The sequence below is a fragment of the Drosophila virilis genome, chromosome X (assembly GCF_030788295.1).
Source record: "Drosophila virilis strain 15010-1051.87 chromosome X, Dvir_AGI_RSII-ME, whole genome shotgun sequence".
In the NCBI taxonomy this organism is placed as follows: Eukaryota; Metazoa; Arthropoda; class Insecta; order Diptera; family Drosophilidae; genus Drosophila; species Drosophila virilis.
Window position 1 is genome coordinate 24,391,022 of NC_091543.1, and position 21,160 is coordinate 24,412,181.

General features: G+C 46.9%; 1 protein-coding gene across 2 annotated transcripts in view; it reads left to right on the forward strand.

Moving 5' to 3' along the window:
* Positions 1–21,160, forward strand: part of mgl (low-density lipoprotein receptor-related protein megalin) — a 172,387-nt gene that overhangs the window by 143,419 nt on the left and 7,808 nt on the right. For both annotated transcript variants that reach the window (XM_002055271.4, XM_070209309.1), the window contains exons 3-8: positions 3,187–3,342; positions 3,411–3,542; positions 11,837–12,112; positions 12,197–12,451; positions 12,544–14,847; positions 15,397–21,039. In XM_002055271.4, the coding sequence (XP_002055307.2) occupies positions 3,187–3,342; positions 3,411–3,542; positions 11,837–12,112; positions 12,197–12,451; positions 12,544–14,847; positions 15,397–21,039 (8,766 nt within the window). The remainder of the gene's footprint in view (positions 1–3,186; positions 3,343–3,410; positions 3,543–11,836; positions 12,113–12,196; positions 12,452–12,543; positions 14,848–15,396; positions 21,040–21,160) is intronic.

Consider the following 21,160-nt stretch of genomic DNA (forward strand, 5'->3'; position numbering starts at 1 on the left):
ATTATGCGATTCGAGTGGATTTTTGTATATCTTTCCAGGGTATACATGGTATGTTGTTTGTGTGAATTACCTTGAGAGATGAATATTGGCCACTTAAGTACCTTAAATCGGCCCCTTAACATAGTTTGCCGTTTTACGTACCCAGAGAAATTTCCACAAAAAGCTTCTAATCTCCAAGAGGTACATACTCATATCATTATTGGATGATCTTCCACTGATCAGCAATTGACTCAACTATGGCTATGTATTCATATAGGTTTCTTATTCAATTCATCCATGATCACTTGATCGTACTAACCCTTGAAATTGTTAGAAATAAAGATCATGCACGCTATCTATTGAATTATTCAGCTGACCACCTTTTTAATTGTATTTTCTCAGCCGATTTTAAAGAGTTCAAATGTGCTAGCCAAATAAATTTCAATTTCATTTGAAATGAACTTTATGCGCGAATGATTATGATATTCAGTTAGCAGCTGCTGGGGCAATTTAATTTGGAAATTAATTCAAACTGAGGTATATGGCAGTCGAGAGATGGCGCTCAGCTTTTCATACAAACAGCTGCAATAAAAACAAAGGTGTGCAGCAGACATCGCGGCGCCAGAGCGTTGCTAGACCATCGCGTCGGACAGACAACTGGCATAATTGCATGCTCACACATCAGGCTGGCAGACTGGCAAACAGGCAGATGGACGGACAGATGGACAGATGGAGGGACAGACGGACGAGCCACTTCGTCCGGGGACTCATTAGTATGCACACAGGCGGCCTATTATTTTTAGCGCTGACGCGGGCGAAGACCAACTGGCCAGCCGAGTTGTGGGGCGGGCACACGTGTCCGCTGCTTTTTCCAGCGTAATGCAAAAATTTTTTAAATGTATATTTGATGACTTTTGCGTTCGATGAGCGAAACGGCGAAGGACGAACAACAACTGCAACTGGGACTGGGTCGGTGTAAAACGCCATTGCATACTTCAAAGGGCCTCTGGCATTTATTAATAACAATGCATGCTGCTGCCTGGTGCCTGCTGCATGCCACACGTTGCGCAATGCATGTACTCAAAAGCTCCTATAATTAAGGACCAAAAGCAATTTAAATGCAAATAATACACATGAGTTGCCAATTTACTCACAGCCGGCAACCTGCTAATTATACTATAGTAACACCTATAAAACCTATCTGATTGAGCTGAGTTGCAGTTGCATCTGCATCTTCCAGTGCTGCCAAGTGCTAAACAATTGCGGCCTAATTTGTTTGTCAACACTGGCAAAATGGCAACGACGACAGGCGGGAAAGAGATAGATCGAGATAGGAAAAAAAAATAGGGGAACACAGCAAGGAGAATGAGTATGGGCTTGGTTACGTGCTGCTGCATCCAACTGGGAAGTGACTCCATAAACACGTCTAACAGCAACAACAGCAACTGGGCGAACGTTATGTGACACACGGGAGAAATTAATGCTGCCAAAATGCGCCGGCTGCGCTCATTTTTGCTCTGTCGCTGTGGCACGTTCCCCAAACAGGCACAACAACAATAACGAAAGCAACAAGGAGGCAACCAGGCAGCCAGACAGCCAGGCAGCCGGGCACAACCTAGCTAAAAAAGAAGTTGCTGCCGAGATTTAGCCACAAACTTGCCAGCTTTAATACGAGCCAAACATGTTGCTGCTGTCTGCGCCGCAGACCGTGCCGTCTGCCCCTTCCTTTTCATCAGAGTATTTTCTTTTAATTTTAAGAAAGCACCAAGAGTCCCAATACCAGGTTCACAGGGAGCATCAGCATCAGCATCAGTTCCTGCCGCAGCAGCAGTCGTAATATCAATATGTAAGCCGGGGCAGACGCAATGTCACTGGTAATGCCAACGACAAATTCTGCTAATACCCTTGAGCTTAGCATGAAAAAGGATATATGTTCGGGAAACCTAAAAATGAGTCCTGGCATTATTTTTGGAATGGGATAAGTCCGAATCACTAAGCTACTCAGCTTTGTATCCCCTTGAATAGTATATCAGATATATGTATATAGCCGCCGAGTTGATAAAAAAATAGGTTAACTTGTTTTTATTAAAGTGTTCATAAGTAAGTTCATAATTACACCTTTATATATATATAATACATCCAAGAACACAAAAAACTTTCGTGAATGAATATCATTTTCGATCCATAGATTTTACGGCAGCTATAAAATATAGTAAGCCGATCCAACCAACTTTTTATATTCGGTTCGCAGACTTCAAATATGGAATTAAAATCAAGTTTCTTTCCTATAAGTACAGCTAGTACAGGGTATCATGCAGTCATGCTGCAATTTTTGCGCCATTCATCATCATTGTTTGTCGTTTTTTTTATTATTGTGTTTCAAAGCTTAAAGTTGGCGCAGATGCCTTTAGAAAATTGTTATAATAACAGAGGCTGTAGGAGGTTTATTTTGTTCAATGTTTATTTTTGTCTCCTTTGTGTAAAAGTTGCTGCTGTTGTTTGTTTTTTTTTTCTCTCGAAATAATGCATAATACAAGCGTCTGCAGGCGGCTGAGGTTGCATTGAGTATGCAAAAGCATTCAAGAGCTGTTAACTTCCAATAGAAGTATCATAAGATGGCTAATTTACCGCCAATCTATAGGAAATATTGTGCTGCTTTCTGAGCTGAATGCTCGCTTCTTTTTGGTTATTTTGGCACAAACTTGGCTAATCCTACAATTTTTCTTCATTGTTGTAGACAATATTGTAAATTTCAGTAGACTATTCATTAAAAATGCATATTTCTATTTACGGCTCTCTTTTACAGCTGTTATCTTAACAGCAATCAGTAATGTTAGCTCCTTTTGTAAACAACATTATAGTTTATTAAGCAATAGATCTTTAAGACATTAATTTAAATATTATTATATGAGTAGGACATAGTTATAAACTCTCAACCTCAAATATTCCGCTACCCTGATCTTCGACTAAAACAATATTTGACACACATTTGAGCCCGTCGGTTTTCAATTGCCAAAATGATTGGGTCACATTGACAACTTAGCTACCGTGGACTTCTATTTAATGGCATAAATTCCTCATTTTAAATAATTTGTAGAAATTACATATGTACATATGTCTTCTGGTCAGTTGTGCCCCAAACGGAGCGTATACGCAATGTCTAAATACACCATTGTCTAAATACTCAACTTACTTTTCTCTTTGCAGGCGTGCGGCTTGGTGAGGGCAGCTCAATAGCTGCTTCGAATGCGCCATGTCCACCGGAAATGTTTCGCTGCAACAACGGTAAATGCATAACGCGGCACTGGGTGTGCAATTACCAAAAGGACTGTGACGATGGCGAGGATGAGATGCAGTCGTGTCGTAAGTAAAGGCCCCCTTCAGCAAGGTCAAATCAAACAACTGACTTCTTCTTGTTGCTTAAATTTCAGCGCCGCCCGAGTGCGAGTCGCCACAACTGAACTGCGGCCAATATGTCTTCAATAAGACATACTGCATTCCCCAGAACTATCGTTGTGACATGATCGAGGACTGTGAGGATAAGTCGGACGAGGCGCAGTGCAGTAAGTATTGAAAATATTTATACAAATTGCTCTCCCAGCAAGCGCAGTTTACAAGTTTTTCTATTTGTATGCCCTCGGCTGTCGTCTCCTTTTCAATGCAAATTTGTTGAGTCAACAAATATTTGTGAGCATCTCTTTCGCAGTGCGCTACACTGCAGCGAGTTGTTCCACCTCCGGAACCCGAAACTCATCTCCACCCCTCCACAAACCCCATTAAATTTACAGTTCATTTCAGTTCAGTTGAGCTCGGAGTTTTGTTCGCTTGAGCTTGGGTCGTGTGTGCGCGCCAACAATTTGCTTAGCAAAATGTTTACATTTTATTATACCAATTTTATTTATGCAAATTTTGCCAAATTCACACACACATGCAGACAGACCGCACTTTGTTAGAAGCTAGCTTTTGGCAATCGCAGAATCCCCCAGAGTTGGCAAAATCCAAAGTTAAGTGTGCGTGTAACCAAGGTGCGCACAGCAAAGCCAAAACCATTTGGTTCTGCTTATGAAAAGAGTAAAAAGAGATAGGGGCAGCTTACCCGAGGGGCGGAGATCAGCAAACATTCATTTTTTATATATGTGCTGAGTGCTGAAAGTCAGCAACCCACAGCTCAGACAATTTAAGAATTCAATTTCAAATAAGCTTTTCAAAATAACTGCAACGACACCCTTTTGCACATTTTCTACTTGGAAATCTTAAGTAGTTGCATAACAATGTTATCATGAAGGCGGAAATCGGGTAAGAAGCAAACCGGCTTAAGCCCGGTTTTTCAATTTTTTATATTAACATAAGCTGAACCTTAAGCCAGATAAGCAATTAAAGAAAAGCCAAATACCTGAACTGAACCATTTTTATTTTGGTAATTGAAAATATAACAAGGACTTGACTCAGAATACATATGACTGCTATGTAGCTTTTTATTGCTAATGCCAGTTATTTGTTGTAAATAATAGCAAATTAAATCAACAAATCTGGAAATAGAAAATTGCTACTGATATTGAACTGTCAGTTTGTCTGGTAAAATTATGTTATATATGTTGGATGGTCCATTTTAATGTTGAAATATATTACTGCAGCAGAAAATGGGATCAATGCGAAGCTATATCAAGACAGCTTCAAAGCTTAGCCTTAAACAATTCAATCGAAATTTCCATCGCTTCCATCGGCTCAGGTTCATCTGATGGCTAATTGAAATCACATTTTCTTTTTAATCAATCGCACGCCAAGTCGATGGTATCTTGTCTTCAGATGCAAATCCTGAAAGCTGCCCAATGCTTACACTAGACTCGAAAAATGTAATGCATTTTGAAGGGCTTGTGCTTGACTGGGCTGTGGATGGGTTTAAACGTTTTAGTCGGCTCCAGCTCCAGGCTCGTTGCATCTTCATCTTAAACTCGAAAGGAAAACTCAAGTGCTTTTAGTTGGCAGACCGTGTGCGGCACATTTTGATTAAAACTTTGGCCCACACACACACACACACACACACAGAGAGAGACAGGCTGTCAGAGGGAGAGAGAGTTAGGATGGATAGGCAAGTAGGTGGGAGCGAGAGCCGCACAGGAGGACGTTGCCGGGCGTGAGTGCAAAGGCCAGCTGCATTTATTGCTTGTTATTTAAGATTTATAAATTTAAATATATTTGAGCGGCCAACTCCTAAGTACTCCGTTGCCTTTACAACTTTGCTTAAGCTTTGACTGACGCTAGACAAACGCGCACAACTTTGTCCTCGATGTGCCAGTCCTTGTCCGCTCCTCGTTCTTGTACGCGTCTGTAGGGTACCAGACAGCGTTGCTCCTTGTTGTAGTTGTTGCTGATGTTGTCGTTGTCGTTGTCGTTGTTGTTGTCGCTGTTTTGGCTGCTGCAAGATGGCCAATTTGTTGGAAAGCAGCGTTTTGCTCGTTCCGCGTCTCGTGCGCCTCTATAGGCGTTGGCTGGCGCAAGATCAAGTTTAAATTTCATTTTAATTTAATAAGACGCAAGCAAAACTCTTTCTGTCTAAAGCTTTCTCTTTCTATACCCTTTTGAAATGGTGCAAAAGTAGGGGCATATTATAGTCGTGCAAATGTTTGCATTCGAATGGTCTAGACCGATCCGGCCTTATAAACATCTGAGTCACTTCAAGCAGCTCCTGTCCTGTATCTCTCTCTCTACCTCTCGCTCTCTCCTTCCTCTCTCTCTCTCTCTATATCTCTCTGAGATGCTCTATGCTACAGATGAAATGAAGATTACGCTTTTGCGTGCACCTATTAACTTTATTGCCAATTATTTGCACATGTACTGCAAATCGTTAAATATCTATATCGAGCCTATCTCTCTGCTTTTGAGCATATCCTAGAGCATGTTTTACACGTTGAGAATGTTTAATGTATCCACTCCCTAAGTTGAATTAAATTGTTGATAAATTACATTGATTTTTGTTATTTACGTACATTTGAATGAAACTCCTGTAAATTATCACTTCGATTGGCCAATTTCCACAGAAGATATTTGAATAACATAAATATGGGGTATATTGTGAATGCGACTCGTGATTGTTTGTGTGTTGATTGTTGTCTAAGCTGCCAAACAATAAGAATAAATAAATACCTACCCTAAGTTTAAAACAGTTTCAGAAAATATTCTTGTTTAACAAGAAGGTTCCCGTAACAACGGTTTCCCATATCTAAAATTGAAGAATGTAATGGTGATTGTGGCCCATAATTAGGGCACACATTCTTTTCGAAGCAAATACAAATGTGTGTCGGCTCAAAGCTGAGTACAGAGTGTCTTTAAGTCGCGCAGCGGCTAGTTAACACTGTCGCTGCTCGTGTCTGTCTCTTACAATAATTTATCGCGCTTAAATGGCGACAAAATGTTCGCTCTTATTGCGTTCTTAACTTATTTATTTTGCGTACGTGTCAACGCGTCGTCTCTGAATGCTTCTCCCCGTCTGCGAATTGTTTGTGCTCAATCTGCCAGGGGCTGTGTGTGTGTGTGTGTGTGTCTGTGGGTGTTGATGTGTGTTTGCTCTGTGGGTGTTGTCTGCGTCTCCAACTCTGTCTCCGCCTGCATCTCCATTTGCATTTGCGTGCGCCTTTGTTTGTTTAATTTATGGCATATAAATATTAGAGCAAGCTTATTTCAACTATTTAATTACTTCAGGTGTGCGTTAAGTTGTTTGTTTTGCTCCTGGAAATTAATGTGAGCTTTTCTCCCTGCTGCTTTGCTGCTTTGCATGCTTGCCACGCACCGCAGCACTATCAAAGCCACCACAACCTGAGCCTCAGGCACACTAATAGTCTTACAACAGCAGAGAGCAGAGCATTGCAAAAAAAAAAAAAAAAGACAAATAAATTTACTTTCTGCGAGGTCAGAGGGTGCACCAGCACCTGTCAAGTTACAGCCAGCAGTAGCAGCAGCATTGAGTGTTTAATTAAATGTCCTTATGCACAAGCATGTACCATGTGGCGGGAGCGGAAAAGGGGGCGTGGGCTAGATTGCTTGCTTTAAGTAGTTACTCGACATGCAGCTTTGCTCCTGCCATCAGTTGATGGCACTGCGTCAATGGAAAAGTAACTCGGCAACTGAAATGGCTTCGGCCACCCACCTGAGACGCCCTAAAACAACCACAAAGGAAGCGCGCGTAAGAAAAAGGTACAGAAAGAGAACTGCTTTTAATTGCAACCTGGATTCTGATGCTGAGGGAGGCGGGCCAAAAAGTGCGTAAAAGCAGGCGGCAGGCAGCCGGCTAACCAGAAGGTGGGCACAACAAAAATGATCAACTCGTCTCGTCGTTGTTCGCCGTGCCAAATAAGTACCAGGAGTAGATACTTCTGGCATTCCAGCCACTACACTTTCACTAAACGTTGCTGCCGCATTAAACTCACTCCCCTTCGGCCTCCCGACGGCTGTCGTAAACTGTCGTTGAACCCGGCGAAAGTTGCCAACGACTGACGTTTATTTGACTGCAGCTGTCAGGCCAGTTAGACGTGCAGAAAAGCTCTAAGCCATGGCCCAGAGGCGTTGGACATTGGACGAGTGGCTTACGGATGGGCTGGCTGGTTGCCTGTTTGGTTGGGTGCTTGGATTGCTCCACTGGGGAGCAACTTGTCGCGCGTAATTACGCAAACCAATTCAGCACACACCACTACACGCATACGAGTCAGAAGTTGGGCATAGTGAAACGTTTGCCGCCTGCAATAAACGTTAATGCACAGCTGACACCCCCGACCCCCTTCATCTGGATACCATGGCCATACTTACCAATTAGAAAGTGTTGCACGGCATGGCGCTGGGCTCGAATCGAGATGTAAGCGGCAAATGGAAAGAGGCACGGTCCAGGGGCCACGGGGCACTTCAAAGTTTTGCCGCTGCCCATTGGCCCGCCCCCAACCTACGCCCTCGCCCACGTTGCGCCCTTCGCTGTGTTTATAAAGTGCCAACAACGTTGCTGCCCTCGCAGCCAGTTAAAGTTTTTGTGTTAAACTTTCTGCGAACTGCAAAATGTGAAAAATGAAGCAGCAGTCGAGCGGCACCCGATACCCGGTCCCGGGCAACAGCCGCAGTTAACGTCCGCCAGCCCACATTCAGCATTCAACATTTTTATGACCTTGCACAAAAGTTGCAGCCAAGCAGAGCGGCTGCAACCACCCATACAACCACCCACTCGTTTGTCATTATGATTTGTTTTTAATGTAATGCAACAGCAGCGAAAGCGAATTTGCAACAAATTGTGCGCGTTAATCTTGTCAATGGCCAAACGGAGCAACTAGCTGTAAATGCAACTGCAACTTCGCGTTTTACTGCCACTGCTGCTACTGCTGTTGATGCCACGAGGTGGCATCTCGCCAATTTGAATAACTATGGCGGCACACGGGGCCAGCAGTGGCAGCAAATCAACGTTAAGGTGCGTGACACACACCTTATATACTTGCTTGGGTATTTTAATTTTGTCACGAAACACCTGTCTGTCTGCAAACACGTCTCTCTCTTTCTCTCTTAAGGCTATAGCTACAATCATTCCGGCGATCGTACCGTTCCGTACCGTACATATAACGAAAATAATTTCAACATAGGAATACGATATAATAAAGAATCTGTCGAAAAATATGTTTTTGCGTGAAAAAATGTTGAGTCTTTTAATTTTTTTTTATATTGTCGTCAAACTCAGAAATTTCGATCTATATTATCCTCTCTTCGATCTACTATATAACATGGCTTGTGTATGTAGAATATAAAGCATTTTTTAAAAAACACTTCTATGGCAAGAGTCTATAATTTTCGGCGTGCCCAAGAAGGCGGTTCTCTCTTATTTTTTGTCTTTCTTGTCAAGAGCAAAGAATTCATCAAAAATAAATACACAAATAAATAAGGACGTTGTGTTTTATGAGTCATTGTCATATGCCGAAGAGGGTATTTATTCTTCAGCATATCAACAAGGCATTCGCTATGTCTTGTTTATGATTACCTAGCACTCCACAGACGCTTAAGCTCATCCTGCGCCCAAGTCTCTGCCTTAGTCCGTCTCAGTTTTAGCCTCGACAAAGTTGGACTAGGTGCTCACATTGTCAATAGAGGAAGGATGTTGAGTAATGAGGGGGGTGGGGTTAAGTAGTAACGACAGGAATCGTGGCTACCTGCACGCACACACACACACACGCACGCACACACACACACATACAGAGAGACTCAGACAGGCACACATTTTATTGTTGTGCTACAAAAGTTTCTGCTGCCGGCGAATATTTATACAACTTGGCTTGTTTAACTTGCACTAATTAAGTTTGCTCTGCTACACTTGGCTGCCCCAGTGCGCCGTTAATGTGGAGCAGCAGCTATAACAGCAGAATATAACAACAGGAATAACAGGAACAACAGCAGCCAAAGCGCAGCTTTTATGGGAGTGGGTGGTAAAAAAAAAAAGCAAAAAAGAAGAATATAAACCTTCGGAAAGTTTATTATGCCTACGCCAAAAGTAACTTAAAAGTGGCATAGATCATCATCTCCAGCTCTCCAAATATCTCTATCTCGCTTGTTCTAAGTATTAGCGTGTTGTCTCTGTTGGCGAATCGTTTAATCCGGGCGCCCTATTGCCAGCACATGGCGCATTATCTTGGCATTGCTTAAAGCCAGAGCCCGAGCGTGAAGCAGCTCTAATTTTGCCACAACTTTCGCTGAGCAATGGCCACCTCTTTCTTGTAGCCAGCTTGATGGACTGTGCCCCTGTACCCCTGCCCCTAACCGTGTCCCATTCGGGACGGGTGCTGCAACCAACTACTCGATAATTTATAGCACTTTGCCTGCCAACTCACAACTCAAGTGCACAATACGAATACAGTGGTCGCTCGAAAACTTAAGCTTTGCGAAATTCTAATATGCCAGAATATGAAAAGTAAGGCTATGAATCCAAAGAAAGAGGTCGAATGAATCGATTGAGCGGACAAATCCGGATTTTCAATGCTTTGAAGCCTGTATTTCGTTCTATTTAATTATTAATTTTATTTTAATTAGAACATTTATTTTAATTACATTTTACATACAAAATATTCAAATATGCCAGCATATGAAAATCGATGCTACGAATCCCAAGAAAGAGGTCTCTTTTAATAAAAGCGATTCCATTTATTTTAATAACATTTTACCCAAAAAATATTTAGTTAAGTTTAGCTTTTCAAAACCTAGTATGAGTAAAAAATGTATCATATTAAATAATGCTTTTTTTGAGCAAAGAACTTTTAATTACAAGAGTTCTCCGCAAATTGAATTATGTCTAAAGCCGGAGCATTTGAAATTGCGAGCAACCACTGTACAACAAGAGTCTGGGTAAAAAGGAAGCGGGAAGGGTGTTGGGTAAGACAGACGAGCAGCGACAGCCGGACGGACAATTACGCCTGACATTTCTACAGCTCTATGCACTACGTATACGCCATGCGTGCCCAACCGTTCACTATATGTGTGCGTATATTTATGTGTGTTTGTATGTGGGTGTATGCTTCTGACAGAGGTCGCTCTGGCTTCATGTTGGCAACCAGAGAACGCCGCTTTTCCCAATGTCTGGCATCAAAATTTAATGTCTTTGGCAGCAATAGTTGAGCGCATGTATTTTGCAGGCATTTTTAAGTTCCCAGGCGCCTGCGGTGAGTCCAATCTACTCCCTGACGGCCTTCACACTCGACATGTGCGTGTTTGTATGTACGTGTGTGTGTGTGTGTATATATTTGTTTGTGGACTGTTTGAACAATAGCAATGCATGGACGCATCAGGTCATGCGCGTTCAGTTTTGAAACTAGCTCCTAGGCATGAACTTGGGCTTGGACATGGGCTTAGGTCCAGGTCGGCACCCAGGCCACCGCCTGCTGTGCGTCCATTCTCTTGGATCTGAGCTAAATTATTGCCCAATTGCAGCCCAAAGGCAGCGGAACAAGCGGGTCACACGCTCAATTGGCAGGCTTGCCTTTGAAGTGGGCAACCGGCAGCTGGCAACTGGCAGCTGGTAGCTGGCAACTGACGCTTCTCAGCGTGTTGACATAATGTAAATTTGATTAATTTGTGTTTGGAGCCACACAGTTAAGCAGGCTGCCTATGCCAACGCAAGCTTAATACCCGGAAAGCAGGCTTCTTACTGTATAGAGGAGTCCAATAACAACAATCAACGTCAATATCACACCTCCGGGCTTGTCTGTGTGCGTGAGTGTGTGTGTATTTCAGATGAAGGCTAGTTGCTCTATAATTAAGTGTAGTGACAGGGACAGTTCCAAATCACCCAACCTCGCAACTATGCCCACCCAACCACCCGGGCAAACAGACAATTAATTTATGTCCCAGCTACAAACTAGCTGTCAGACAACGAGAACAAAAAGCAACCTTAACTGTAGGCGACACCAAGACAGTGGGTAAAATTAACACTAAGCCAAAGACTTTCAATTACGTTATGTCCATTATATGTAGTATTTAAAAATATTATACCAACGTTTGGGTTCATGGTTCATGCTTCACGGTTTGGCATGGTTTGGTTCGAAAGGTAAATCGAAGCAGCGATAATTTTTGCTTGCGATTGCAGCCCTGGCTTTTTGTCACACGAACTGTCCATTCTGCCCATGGTGTAAGCAAAAAACGTATAAAATAGAAGGGTTTTCTCTCTTGAAAGTGTGCTACAGTTTGATTTGATTTGGTTTACAAATTGCAGGGAACTTTGTGTCTTTATTGTTCTTTTGCACAGTAATTAAATTGAAAGCCCGCTTTTGGTATATCCGCTCTTTGCCCCGCCCCAACACAAGATTTTATTTTATTTAATTTTATTTCAATTTTTTTGCTGTTACAGATTATCGCAAGTGCCTGCACACGGACGTCTTTTGCAATGCGCCTGGTGGAGCAGCTCCTGCTGAGGGCAGCCGTCTGACTGGGCCGTGTGTGGCTAAAGAGAAACGCTGTGATGGCTACTTGGACTGTCGTACCGGACGCGATGAGGATGGCTGCAACGGGGTCGCCTGCCGTTTGGATCAATTTCGCTGCGCCAACGGTCAGAAATGCATTGATGTCTCGCAGAAGTGCAATCATCGTAACGACTGCGGTGACAACTCGGACGAACAGGGATGCAGTGAGTATGAGATAGACAATTGATGAGACGGCATACCTAACACAGGATCGCTTTTATTTCATTTATTCCCCTCGCTGCCTGCAGACTTCCCACCCTGCCACCATGCGCAGTTCCGCTGCACGAATGCGCTGTGCATTCCGTACAACTTCCACTGCGACGGCTATCACGATTGCGCCGATGAGAGCGACGAGGCCAACTGCACGGCCATCGCCTGTCCTGACAACAAGTTCCTGTGCCCACGAGGCGGCGTCAATGGTGCACCCAAGTGTATCCTCAAATCGCAGCTGTGCGATGGCAAGCGTGACTGTGAGGATGGCAGCGACGAGGAGACGGCCTGCTGTAAGTATTCCCCGTCCCCAACCAATTCAACCAATTTCACCCTCTTTAAATGAAACCGCTCCACAAATCACTGTTTCTTATGTATCTTGTAGCCATTGCCTCCTGTCCAGCGCTGAGCTGCGAGTTCAAGTGCGGCCCCTCGCTGACTGGCGGCGTTTGCTATTGTCGCCCTGGCCAGAGTCTGGCAGCAGACAATCGCACCTGCGTGGATTTGGATGAGTGCGCCGAGTGGGGCCACTGCGACCAACTGTGCACGAACACTCCCGGCAGCTATACCTGCCAGTGCGCTCAGGGCTATAGGCTGATGAACGCATCCAAGTGTATTGCTCCGGATGCGAACAATCTGCAGCTGATCTTCGCCCATGACCGGGCCATCATGCGTATGTACGCCCACGACAGTGAGCCCAAGGTGCTAGCCAATGCCACTGCCGCCGCTGGCGTTGCATTCCACTATGCCCGCAACACGCTATACTGGTCGGACATCAAGACGCGGAAGGTACAGTCATTGCCATTGGATGTGCTCAACAGCGCCGTAGCGCCTTTGGATCAAACACTGCCTGGCACTTGGGCGCCTGTAGCTCTGGCCGTCGACTGGGTGGGTGACAAAATCTATGTTGCAGATCTGGTGGGCCAGAAAATCGATGTCTTTGAGCTAAGCGGCCATTGGCATGCCGTTGTGCTGGGCTCCAATCTGACCAGTCCCGCCGATCTGGCGCTTGATCCCACCTCTGGACTCATGTTTGTTGCCGATGGCGGCCAGGTGCTGCGTGCCCATATGGATGGAACGCACGCTCGCTCCATTGTCTCTGAGGCGGCCTACAAGGCCAGCGGCGTTACTGTGGATATAATTAGCAAGCGCGTCTTCTGGTGCGACTCACTATTGGACTATATCGAATCGGTGGACTATGAAGGTGGCCAACGTGTTATGGTGCTGCGTGGACAACAGGTGCCCAGCCCCTCAAGGTTGGCGCTGTTTGAGAATCGCATCTACTGGACGGATGCCACCAAGCAGGGCATAATGTCCGTGGACAAATTCGAGGGGCCCAGCTCCATTCAGGTAACCTACAAGGCAAAGGATATACGCGAACCCAAGGGCATCATTGCGGTGCACGCGCTTAGCCAACCACATGTGTCCAATCCGTGCGGCAACAACAATGGCGCCTGCAATCACATGTGCATAGTAACGGCCGTCAAGGGAGCGCCGACAGGTCTCGGCTTCCGCTGTGCCTGTCACACTGGCTACCAGCTGCAGACGGATCTCAAGAACTGTAAGCTTGTGCGCGAATTCCTTATGTATTCGCAGCAGCGCTTCATCAAGGGCAAAGTACTGGAACCCGTAATTGAGGGATTCAGTGATGCCATTCTTCCTGTTGTCTCCCGACGTGCCCGTTTTGTTGGTCTCGACTTCGATGCCCGCGATGAATTCATTTATTACTCGGACGTTCTACAGGATGTCATCTATCGCGTGCACCGTAACGGCACAGGTCGTGAAATCGTGCTGGCCTCACAGAATGAGGGTGTCGAGGGCTTGGCAGTCGATTGGGCCTCGAAGAATCTCTACTACATTGACTCACGCAAGGGCACGCTCAATGTGCTCTCCACACGAAACGTGACGCACCGGCGCACATTACTGAAAAACCTGAAGCGGCCGCGCGCCATCGTCGTGCACCCGAACCGCGGCTACATATTCTTCTCGGAATGGGATCGTCCCGCTAATATAACCCGTGCAAATACCGATGGCAGCGGCCTTTTGGTGTTCCGCAATGTGACCCTGGGCTGGCCCAACGGTCTGTCCATTGATTTTAAGGAGGATCGCGTGTATTGGTGCGATGCTCTACTGGATCACGTGCAGCATGCCAACCTGGATGGCACAGACATCAAAACAATCAATTCGCGTCTGGTGCGTCATCCCTTCTCCATTGTGATACACAACGATTGGATGTACATTACGGATTGGCGACTGGATGCAATCATTCGACTCCACAAGCTGACCGGCGAACAGGAGGAGATGATGGTGCGCGAGCCGCAGACAAACCGACTCTACGGCGTCAAGGTCTACAGCCGCGAGGTGCAACGCATTGCCGAGACCCAGCCCTGTCATATCAATAATGGTGGCTGCCAAAAGATATGCTTTGCGATTCCCATTGCTCAGAATGCCAGTGAGTCGACTGTAATGGCTAATCGCTTACAATCGCGTTGCTCCTGCCCCTACGGCGAACGATTGGCCGAAGATCAAGTCAGCTGCATTCCCGACCCCAGCGCCGAGCCACCCGTCCAGCCCTGCCCCAACCTATGGGACTTCACCTGCAACAATCAGCGTTGCATACCCAAGTCCTGGGTCTGCGACGGCGACGACGATTGTTTGGATAACAGCGATGAGGAGCAAAACTGTACAAGTAAGTGCCGAACTAATGCCAGCACCTTACTGGTGGGACGTAGTTAGGTAGAATAATATTAGAATGGTTATCTGAAAATATATTTAACATATATATATAGGTGTTAGATCATTCGTTCCTCGATCTTAGAGCTTAAGACGTGAAAGTCGTAATCACTCGATCACTCTGATTTTTAATTTTTATTTGCTTCCTCCGCTCCTCGAATCGATAATCATCGACATTCAACTTAGTTTTTTTTGCATATCTCGGATATTATACTTATTATTATGAGCAACTTGGGAGATGTTAGCTTTGTACTTATACTCGTTTAATAGTTTGAGGCAAAAACAATGATGCCATAGTGGCTGTAATCCTTCGGTGAGCAATAATTGACCTTCCCTGCCTTGTGAAGGCTGGAAGCTAAGCATTGCTGTTCTCACTGCCAGTATATGAAAAAGTAGCTCCAGTTCTTAAGCCAATATTGTTTGTTTCAAGAGTTTCATGAGGGAATAATTAACTCTTCCGCCCACACAAAACCTAACAAACGTATTCCCCATTGTTTTTACACAGAACCCACCTGTGGCTCGAACGAGTTCCAGTGCAAGTCGGGACGCTGCATTCCACTCAACTTCCGATGCGATCAGGAGAACGATTGTGGCGACAATTCAGACGAGTTGGACTGCGGCAATGTAACGTGCGCCACCTCACAATTTGCCTGTGCCAATGGACGCTGTATACCCAGCATGTGGAAGTGCGATAGCGAGAATGACTGCGGTGATAGCAGTGATGAGGGCGACTTTTGTGCGGAGAAGACTTGTGCCTACTTCCAGTTTACGTGCCCAAGAACGGGTCATTGTATACCGCAGAGTTGGGTGTGCGATGGTGACGACGATTGCTTTGACAAGCAGGATGAAAAGGATTGTCCGCCGATTAGCTGTCTTGCCAATCAGTTTAAGTGCGCCGATTTGCGTCAGTGTGTCGAAGAGTCATACAAGTGCGATGGCATTCCGGACTGCAATGACGGCAGCGATGAGCTAGGCTGCCCTTCAATGGGTCCCAACCAATGCAACGTTGAGAAGCAATTCCGCTGCAAGTCGACCGGTCTTTGCATACCCATTGCCTGGCACTGCGACGGCTCCAATGACTGCTCCGACCACTCGGACGAGGAGGATTGCGGTCAGATAACATGCGCCCAGAACTTCTTTAAGTGCAATAACACCAATTGCGTGTTCAAGGCCTACATCTGCGATGGCAAGGATGATTGCGGTGACAACTCAGACGAGGGCACCGAGCATGCCTGTGTGCCCCCGCCTTTTAAATGTCCCCATGGTCAGTGGCAGTGCCCAGGTGTGACGGAGCGCTGCGTTAACATCACCTCTGTTTGCGATGATACGATCGATTGTCCCAACGGTGCCGATGAGGGTGAGGGTTGTGATTTGGCCGAGTGCGAGCATCAGACGGGTCAGTGCTCCAGTTTTTGTCAAAAAACTCCGAACGGAGCGCTTTGCGTGTGTCCCCCTGGTTCGGAGATCGGTCCAGATGGATTCACCTGCGTGGATACCAATGAATGCGATCCGCCGGGCCTATGTTCGCAGCAATGCACAAATACAAAGGGTTCCTATTTCTGCTCATGTACGCCTGGCTACGTCCTGGGTCCCAACAAGCACACCTGCAAGGCAGTAAACCATACGGCTGCCTTCTTGATAATCTCCAATCGTCATTCCATACTTGTCGCGGATCTTAAGGAACAGGGCCTGGAGCGAGTGCCCATCATCGTTGAGAACGTGGTAGCCACCGCCTCAAACATGCACACGGGCACCATTTTCTGGAGCGACATGAAGCTAAAGAAGATATCGCGGCTTGATCATGGTATGGAACCGCAGGAAATCATAACCACCGGCCTGGATCTGGTCGAGGGCTTAGCCTATGACTGGATCGCGCAGAACCTGTACTGGCTGGATAGCAAGCTGAACACAATTGAAGTGTCCGCAGAGAATGGTTCAAACCGCTTGGTCCTCGTGCGTGAGAATATCACACAGCCACGTGGTATGTGCATTGATCCCAGCCCCGATGCACGCTTCATTTTCTGGACCGATTGGGGCGAGAATCCCCGGGTAGAACGCATCGGTATGGACGGCACCATGCGCAAAACCATTATAAATACTAAAATCTACTGGCCAAACGGCCTAACCCTGGATATTGCCACGAAACGTGTCTACTTTGCCGACTCCAAACTAGATTTTATTGACTTCTGTTACTACAACGGCACGGGACGTCAGCAGGTGCTGGCCAGCAGCCACTATCTGCTGCATCCGCACTCGCTTTCCCTTTTCGAGGACACGCTTTACTGGACAGACCGACAACTGAACCGTGTACTGTCAGCAAATAAGTTCCGTGGCAAAAACCAGACTGTCGTCTCGCACCTAATTAGTCAGCCGCTCTCCATACACGTGCACCACGCCTCGCTACAGCCCATGTACCCGAATCCATGCGCTCAAGCCCGTTGCCAGCATCTGTGTCTGCTCAGTCCAAGCGCCAACGAGGGCTACTCCTGTAAATGCAAACCTGGCTACAGGCTACTCAGTGAGGGTCGGTGCATTGAGGAGGAGAATCCCTATCTGATGGTCGTCAAAGGCACTCAAATTGTGGATCTGCCCCTCAACGGCGGTGATGCACGCGCTGGTGCATTGGCGCCCGTTATTGGTATCGAGAGCAGCACCGGCCTGGACTTTGACCGGAAGGGCGAGACCCTATATTGGGTACAGGGACGAGAAAACGATGACGAGAACTGCACCATATATACCACGCCCTACGGTGGAGGCAATAAGACGCTGTTCCTGGGCATCGAAACCGGCATTGTTGGTGCACCCTATACCATCGCCTTCGACTGGCTGGGCCGTAATCTCTACATTGGCAATCGTGTGGCCAGCAATATCGAGGCAGTCCGCGTGGATGGTAAGCAAAAGTATCGTACTGTGATCTTGGCAAACGATGGCAGCGAAACCTCCGTTTCTAAGCCAAAGCAACTGGTCCTAGACCCCAGTGAGGGCAAGCTGTTCTGGATTGATGAGGGAGTACTCGAAGTCCCAGTAAAAATAGGCCGCGTTGATATGAACGGTCAGGATGCACGTGTATTGCGCAAAGACCTCAAGCATCCCGAAAGTATTGCTTTGGACATTGAGAAACAGAGGATCTACTACAGCACCAGCCACTCGGCGTCTATCTGTTCTATGGACTACAATGGTGACGAGCACACGATTATACTCACCGAGAAGCAGGCCATCGCCCGTCCACGCAGCCTGGGCATCCTAGACCACCGCCTTTACTATCTGGATCCCGATTTCGAGAAGATTGTTCGTGTAGACTTGCCACGCGGCGATAATCCGAAGACCATTGTGGATAACGAGCACGATTTGCGCAGCATGATGATCTACAAGAAGCGCCCCCTAAAGCAGCATCCGTGCCAGACGGCTAACGGTGGCTGCAAACAGCTCTGCATACCCGGGCCCGCCGCTACAAGGACCTGTGCCTGCGGCATTGGCTACCACAAGGAGAATGAAATTAGCTGCGTTGAATACAAGACATTTGCCGTTGTCTCCCAGCTGGATATGATCCGCGGTTACAGCCTGCACGGCAGCGCCGAGGCCATGCTGCCAATCAGCGGACCTGGCCATCATATCCTGCACGTAGACGTCATGTTCCGCGACCAATGGATTTATTGGGCCGAATTCAATCGTGGCTATTGGAACGGTATATTCCGCTCACGACCCAACGGCACCGATCTGGAGCATGTGGTCAAGGTTGGAATTGGCAGCAATGGCATACGAGGCTTAACCATTGACTGGGTTGCCGGCAACATGTATTTCACAAATGTATATCCGCATGAGAACTACGTGGAGGTGTGCTGGCTGGATGGCAGCAATCGCAAAGTTTTGGTCAAGACAACCAATGATGCGCCTCGCGAGCTTGCCGTGAATCCCATTAAGCGACTGCTGTACTGGATTGACTATGGACAGCATCCGGGCATTGGTAGGGCGCTGCTGGATGGCACTAAATGGCAACCACTGGTCACCTCGGATATCTCGATGCCGCGTGATCTGACTATTGACATGCAGACGCATGATGTCTTTTGGGTGGACTCGAAACTGGATACGATACAGAAGATCTCCTACAACGGCGCCAATCGGAAAATTATTCGTCGCGACTTGCCCAATCCCATGGGCATCGCCATTTTCCTGAATGATGTTTACTGGGTAGATCGCAATCTTATGACTGTGTTCAAGGCTTCCAAGCTTTTTGGCAATGATTCCGAGGTCACCCGCGTACGCACAAACTTGGAGAAGTTGCGCGACATTGCCATCTACGATATCAATAACCAGCCATCCGACGACAATAATCCATGCGCCCAACTGGGCAATGGAGGCTGCGACCAGCTCTGTTTCAGCTTCCCCCCAGAGCCCTCCAGTAAGAACTATCGCTGCGAGTGCGCTACGGGAAAACTGGGAGCTGACAGTCGCAAGTGCGAAACGGTTAATGAGTATTTAGTGTTTGCCACGCGCACAGAGATTCGTGCCGTCAACCTGGATCCGCACTCAACAGAGGTGCCTTTTACACCATTAACGAATCTGACCAATGTGGTTGGTCTGGACTTTGATTTTGCTGACAACCGTATGCTGTATACCCAGATCCGGCCGTGGGCCAAGATTGCCTACACCCAGGCCAACAAGCCGAGCCACAGCGATATTAATGTGGTGCTAAGTAAGGGTATTAATCCGGAAGGCATTGCCTACGACTGGACACAGAATAAGATTTACTGGACAGACAGCTCCAATAACTCTATCTATGCTATGAATCTGGTGGGCAGCGAGCTGGTTATGATTGCGCGTGTCGAGCGCCCACGTGCTATTGTCTTGGATCCATGTAACGGCACGCTCTTCTTTACGGATTGGGGTCGCTTCGGAACCTCCGGCAAGATCTTCCGCACAACAATGGCGGGCTCATTAAAACGTGCCATTGTCGACAAGGAGCTGTCCCAGCCGAGTGGCCTGGCAATTGACTATGACGATCGTAAGCTCTATTGGACGGATGCGGTGCGCGAGAAGATCGAGCGTGCTGATTTGGATGGACGCAACAGAGAGCTGCTAGTGGCCGCCACTATTTATCCATTCGCTATAACCGTGTTCAGAGACTACATCTATTGGACGGATCTGCAGCTGCGTGGCGTTTACCGTGCTGAGAAGCATACAGGTGCCAATATGGTGGAAATGGTTAAGCGTCTGGAGGACTCGCCCCGTGATATACGCATCTTCAGCGCAGATCGGCAGAAGTGCAATGTGAATCCATGCACAATCAACAATGGCGGCTGTGCCCAGAGCTGTCATCCGGCACCAAACGGCAAGCCTGAGTGCAAGTGCGATGATAACTCCAAGGTGGTCAATGAGGGGCGCATGTGCGCGCCTCGAAATAACACATGCGAGGCCAGCAAATTCTACTGCCAGAACGGCAAATGTATTTCGCGCATGTGGTCCTGCGATGGGGATGATGACTGTGGCGATAATTCCGACGAGGATCCCAACTACTGTGCCTATCATTCCTGCTCCCCCAACGAATTCCGCTGCAACAACGGCCGATGCATCTTTAAGTCATGGAAGTGCGATCACGAGAACGACTGCAAGGACGGGTCCGATGAGCTGGGCTGCAGTTATCCACCTTGTGTCGATGGCGAATTTACCTGCGCCAATGGACGCTGCATCCCGCAGGCACAGGTCTGCAATGGCGTTAACGACTGTAAGGACAACGCCACCTCCGATGAAACGCACGAGCGCTGCCCCATGAACACCACCTGCCCGCCCAACCATCTCAAGTGCGAGAAGACCAACATCTGTGTTGAGCCCTATTGGCTATGCGATGGCGACAACGATTGCGGCGACAACTCCGACGAGGATCCGTTGCATTGTGGTCAGCGTACGTGTCCGACGAACAGCTTCCGTTGCCCGAACCACCGATGCATACCAGCCACCTGGTACTGCGATGGTGACGATGACTGTGGTGATGGCGCCGATGAGCCGCCAGATTACTGCAAGTCCGAGGGTCGCACCTGCTTTGGGGATCTATTCACCTGCGACAATGGCAACTGCATTCCACGCATCTATATCTGCGATGGCGACAACGACTGCTTGGATAACAGCGACGAGGATAACCGACATCAGTGCAGTAAGTTACCCTTACCCAACAAACCTGACAAATATTGATCAAACTGTTAGTGATTTGATTAAAGCAACTAAAGCCAAGCGGAAATAGATTAGTATGTATTTAAGCTAATTATTCCATTTTC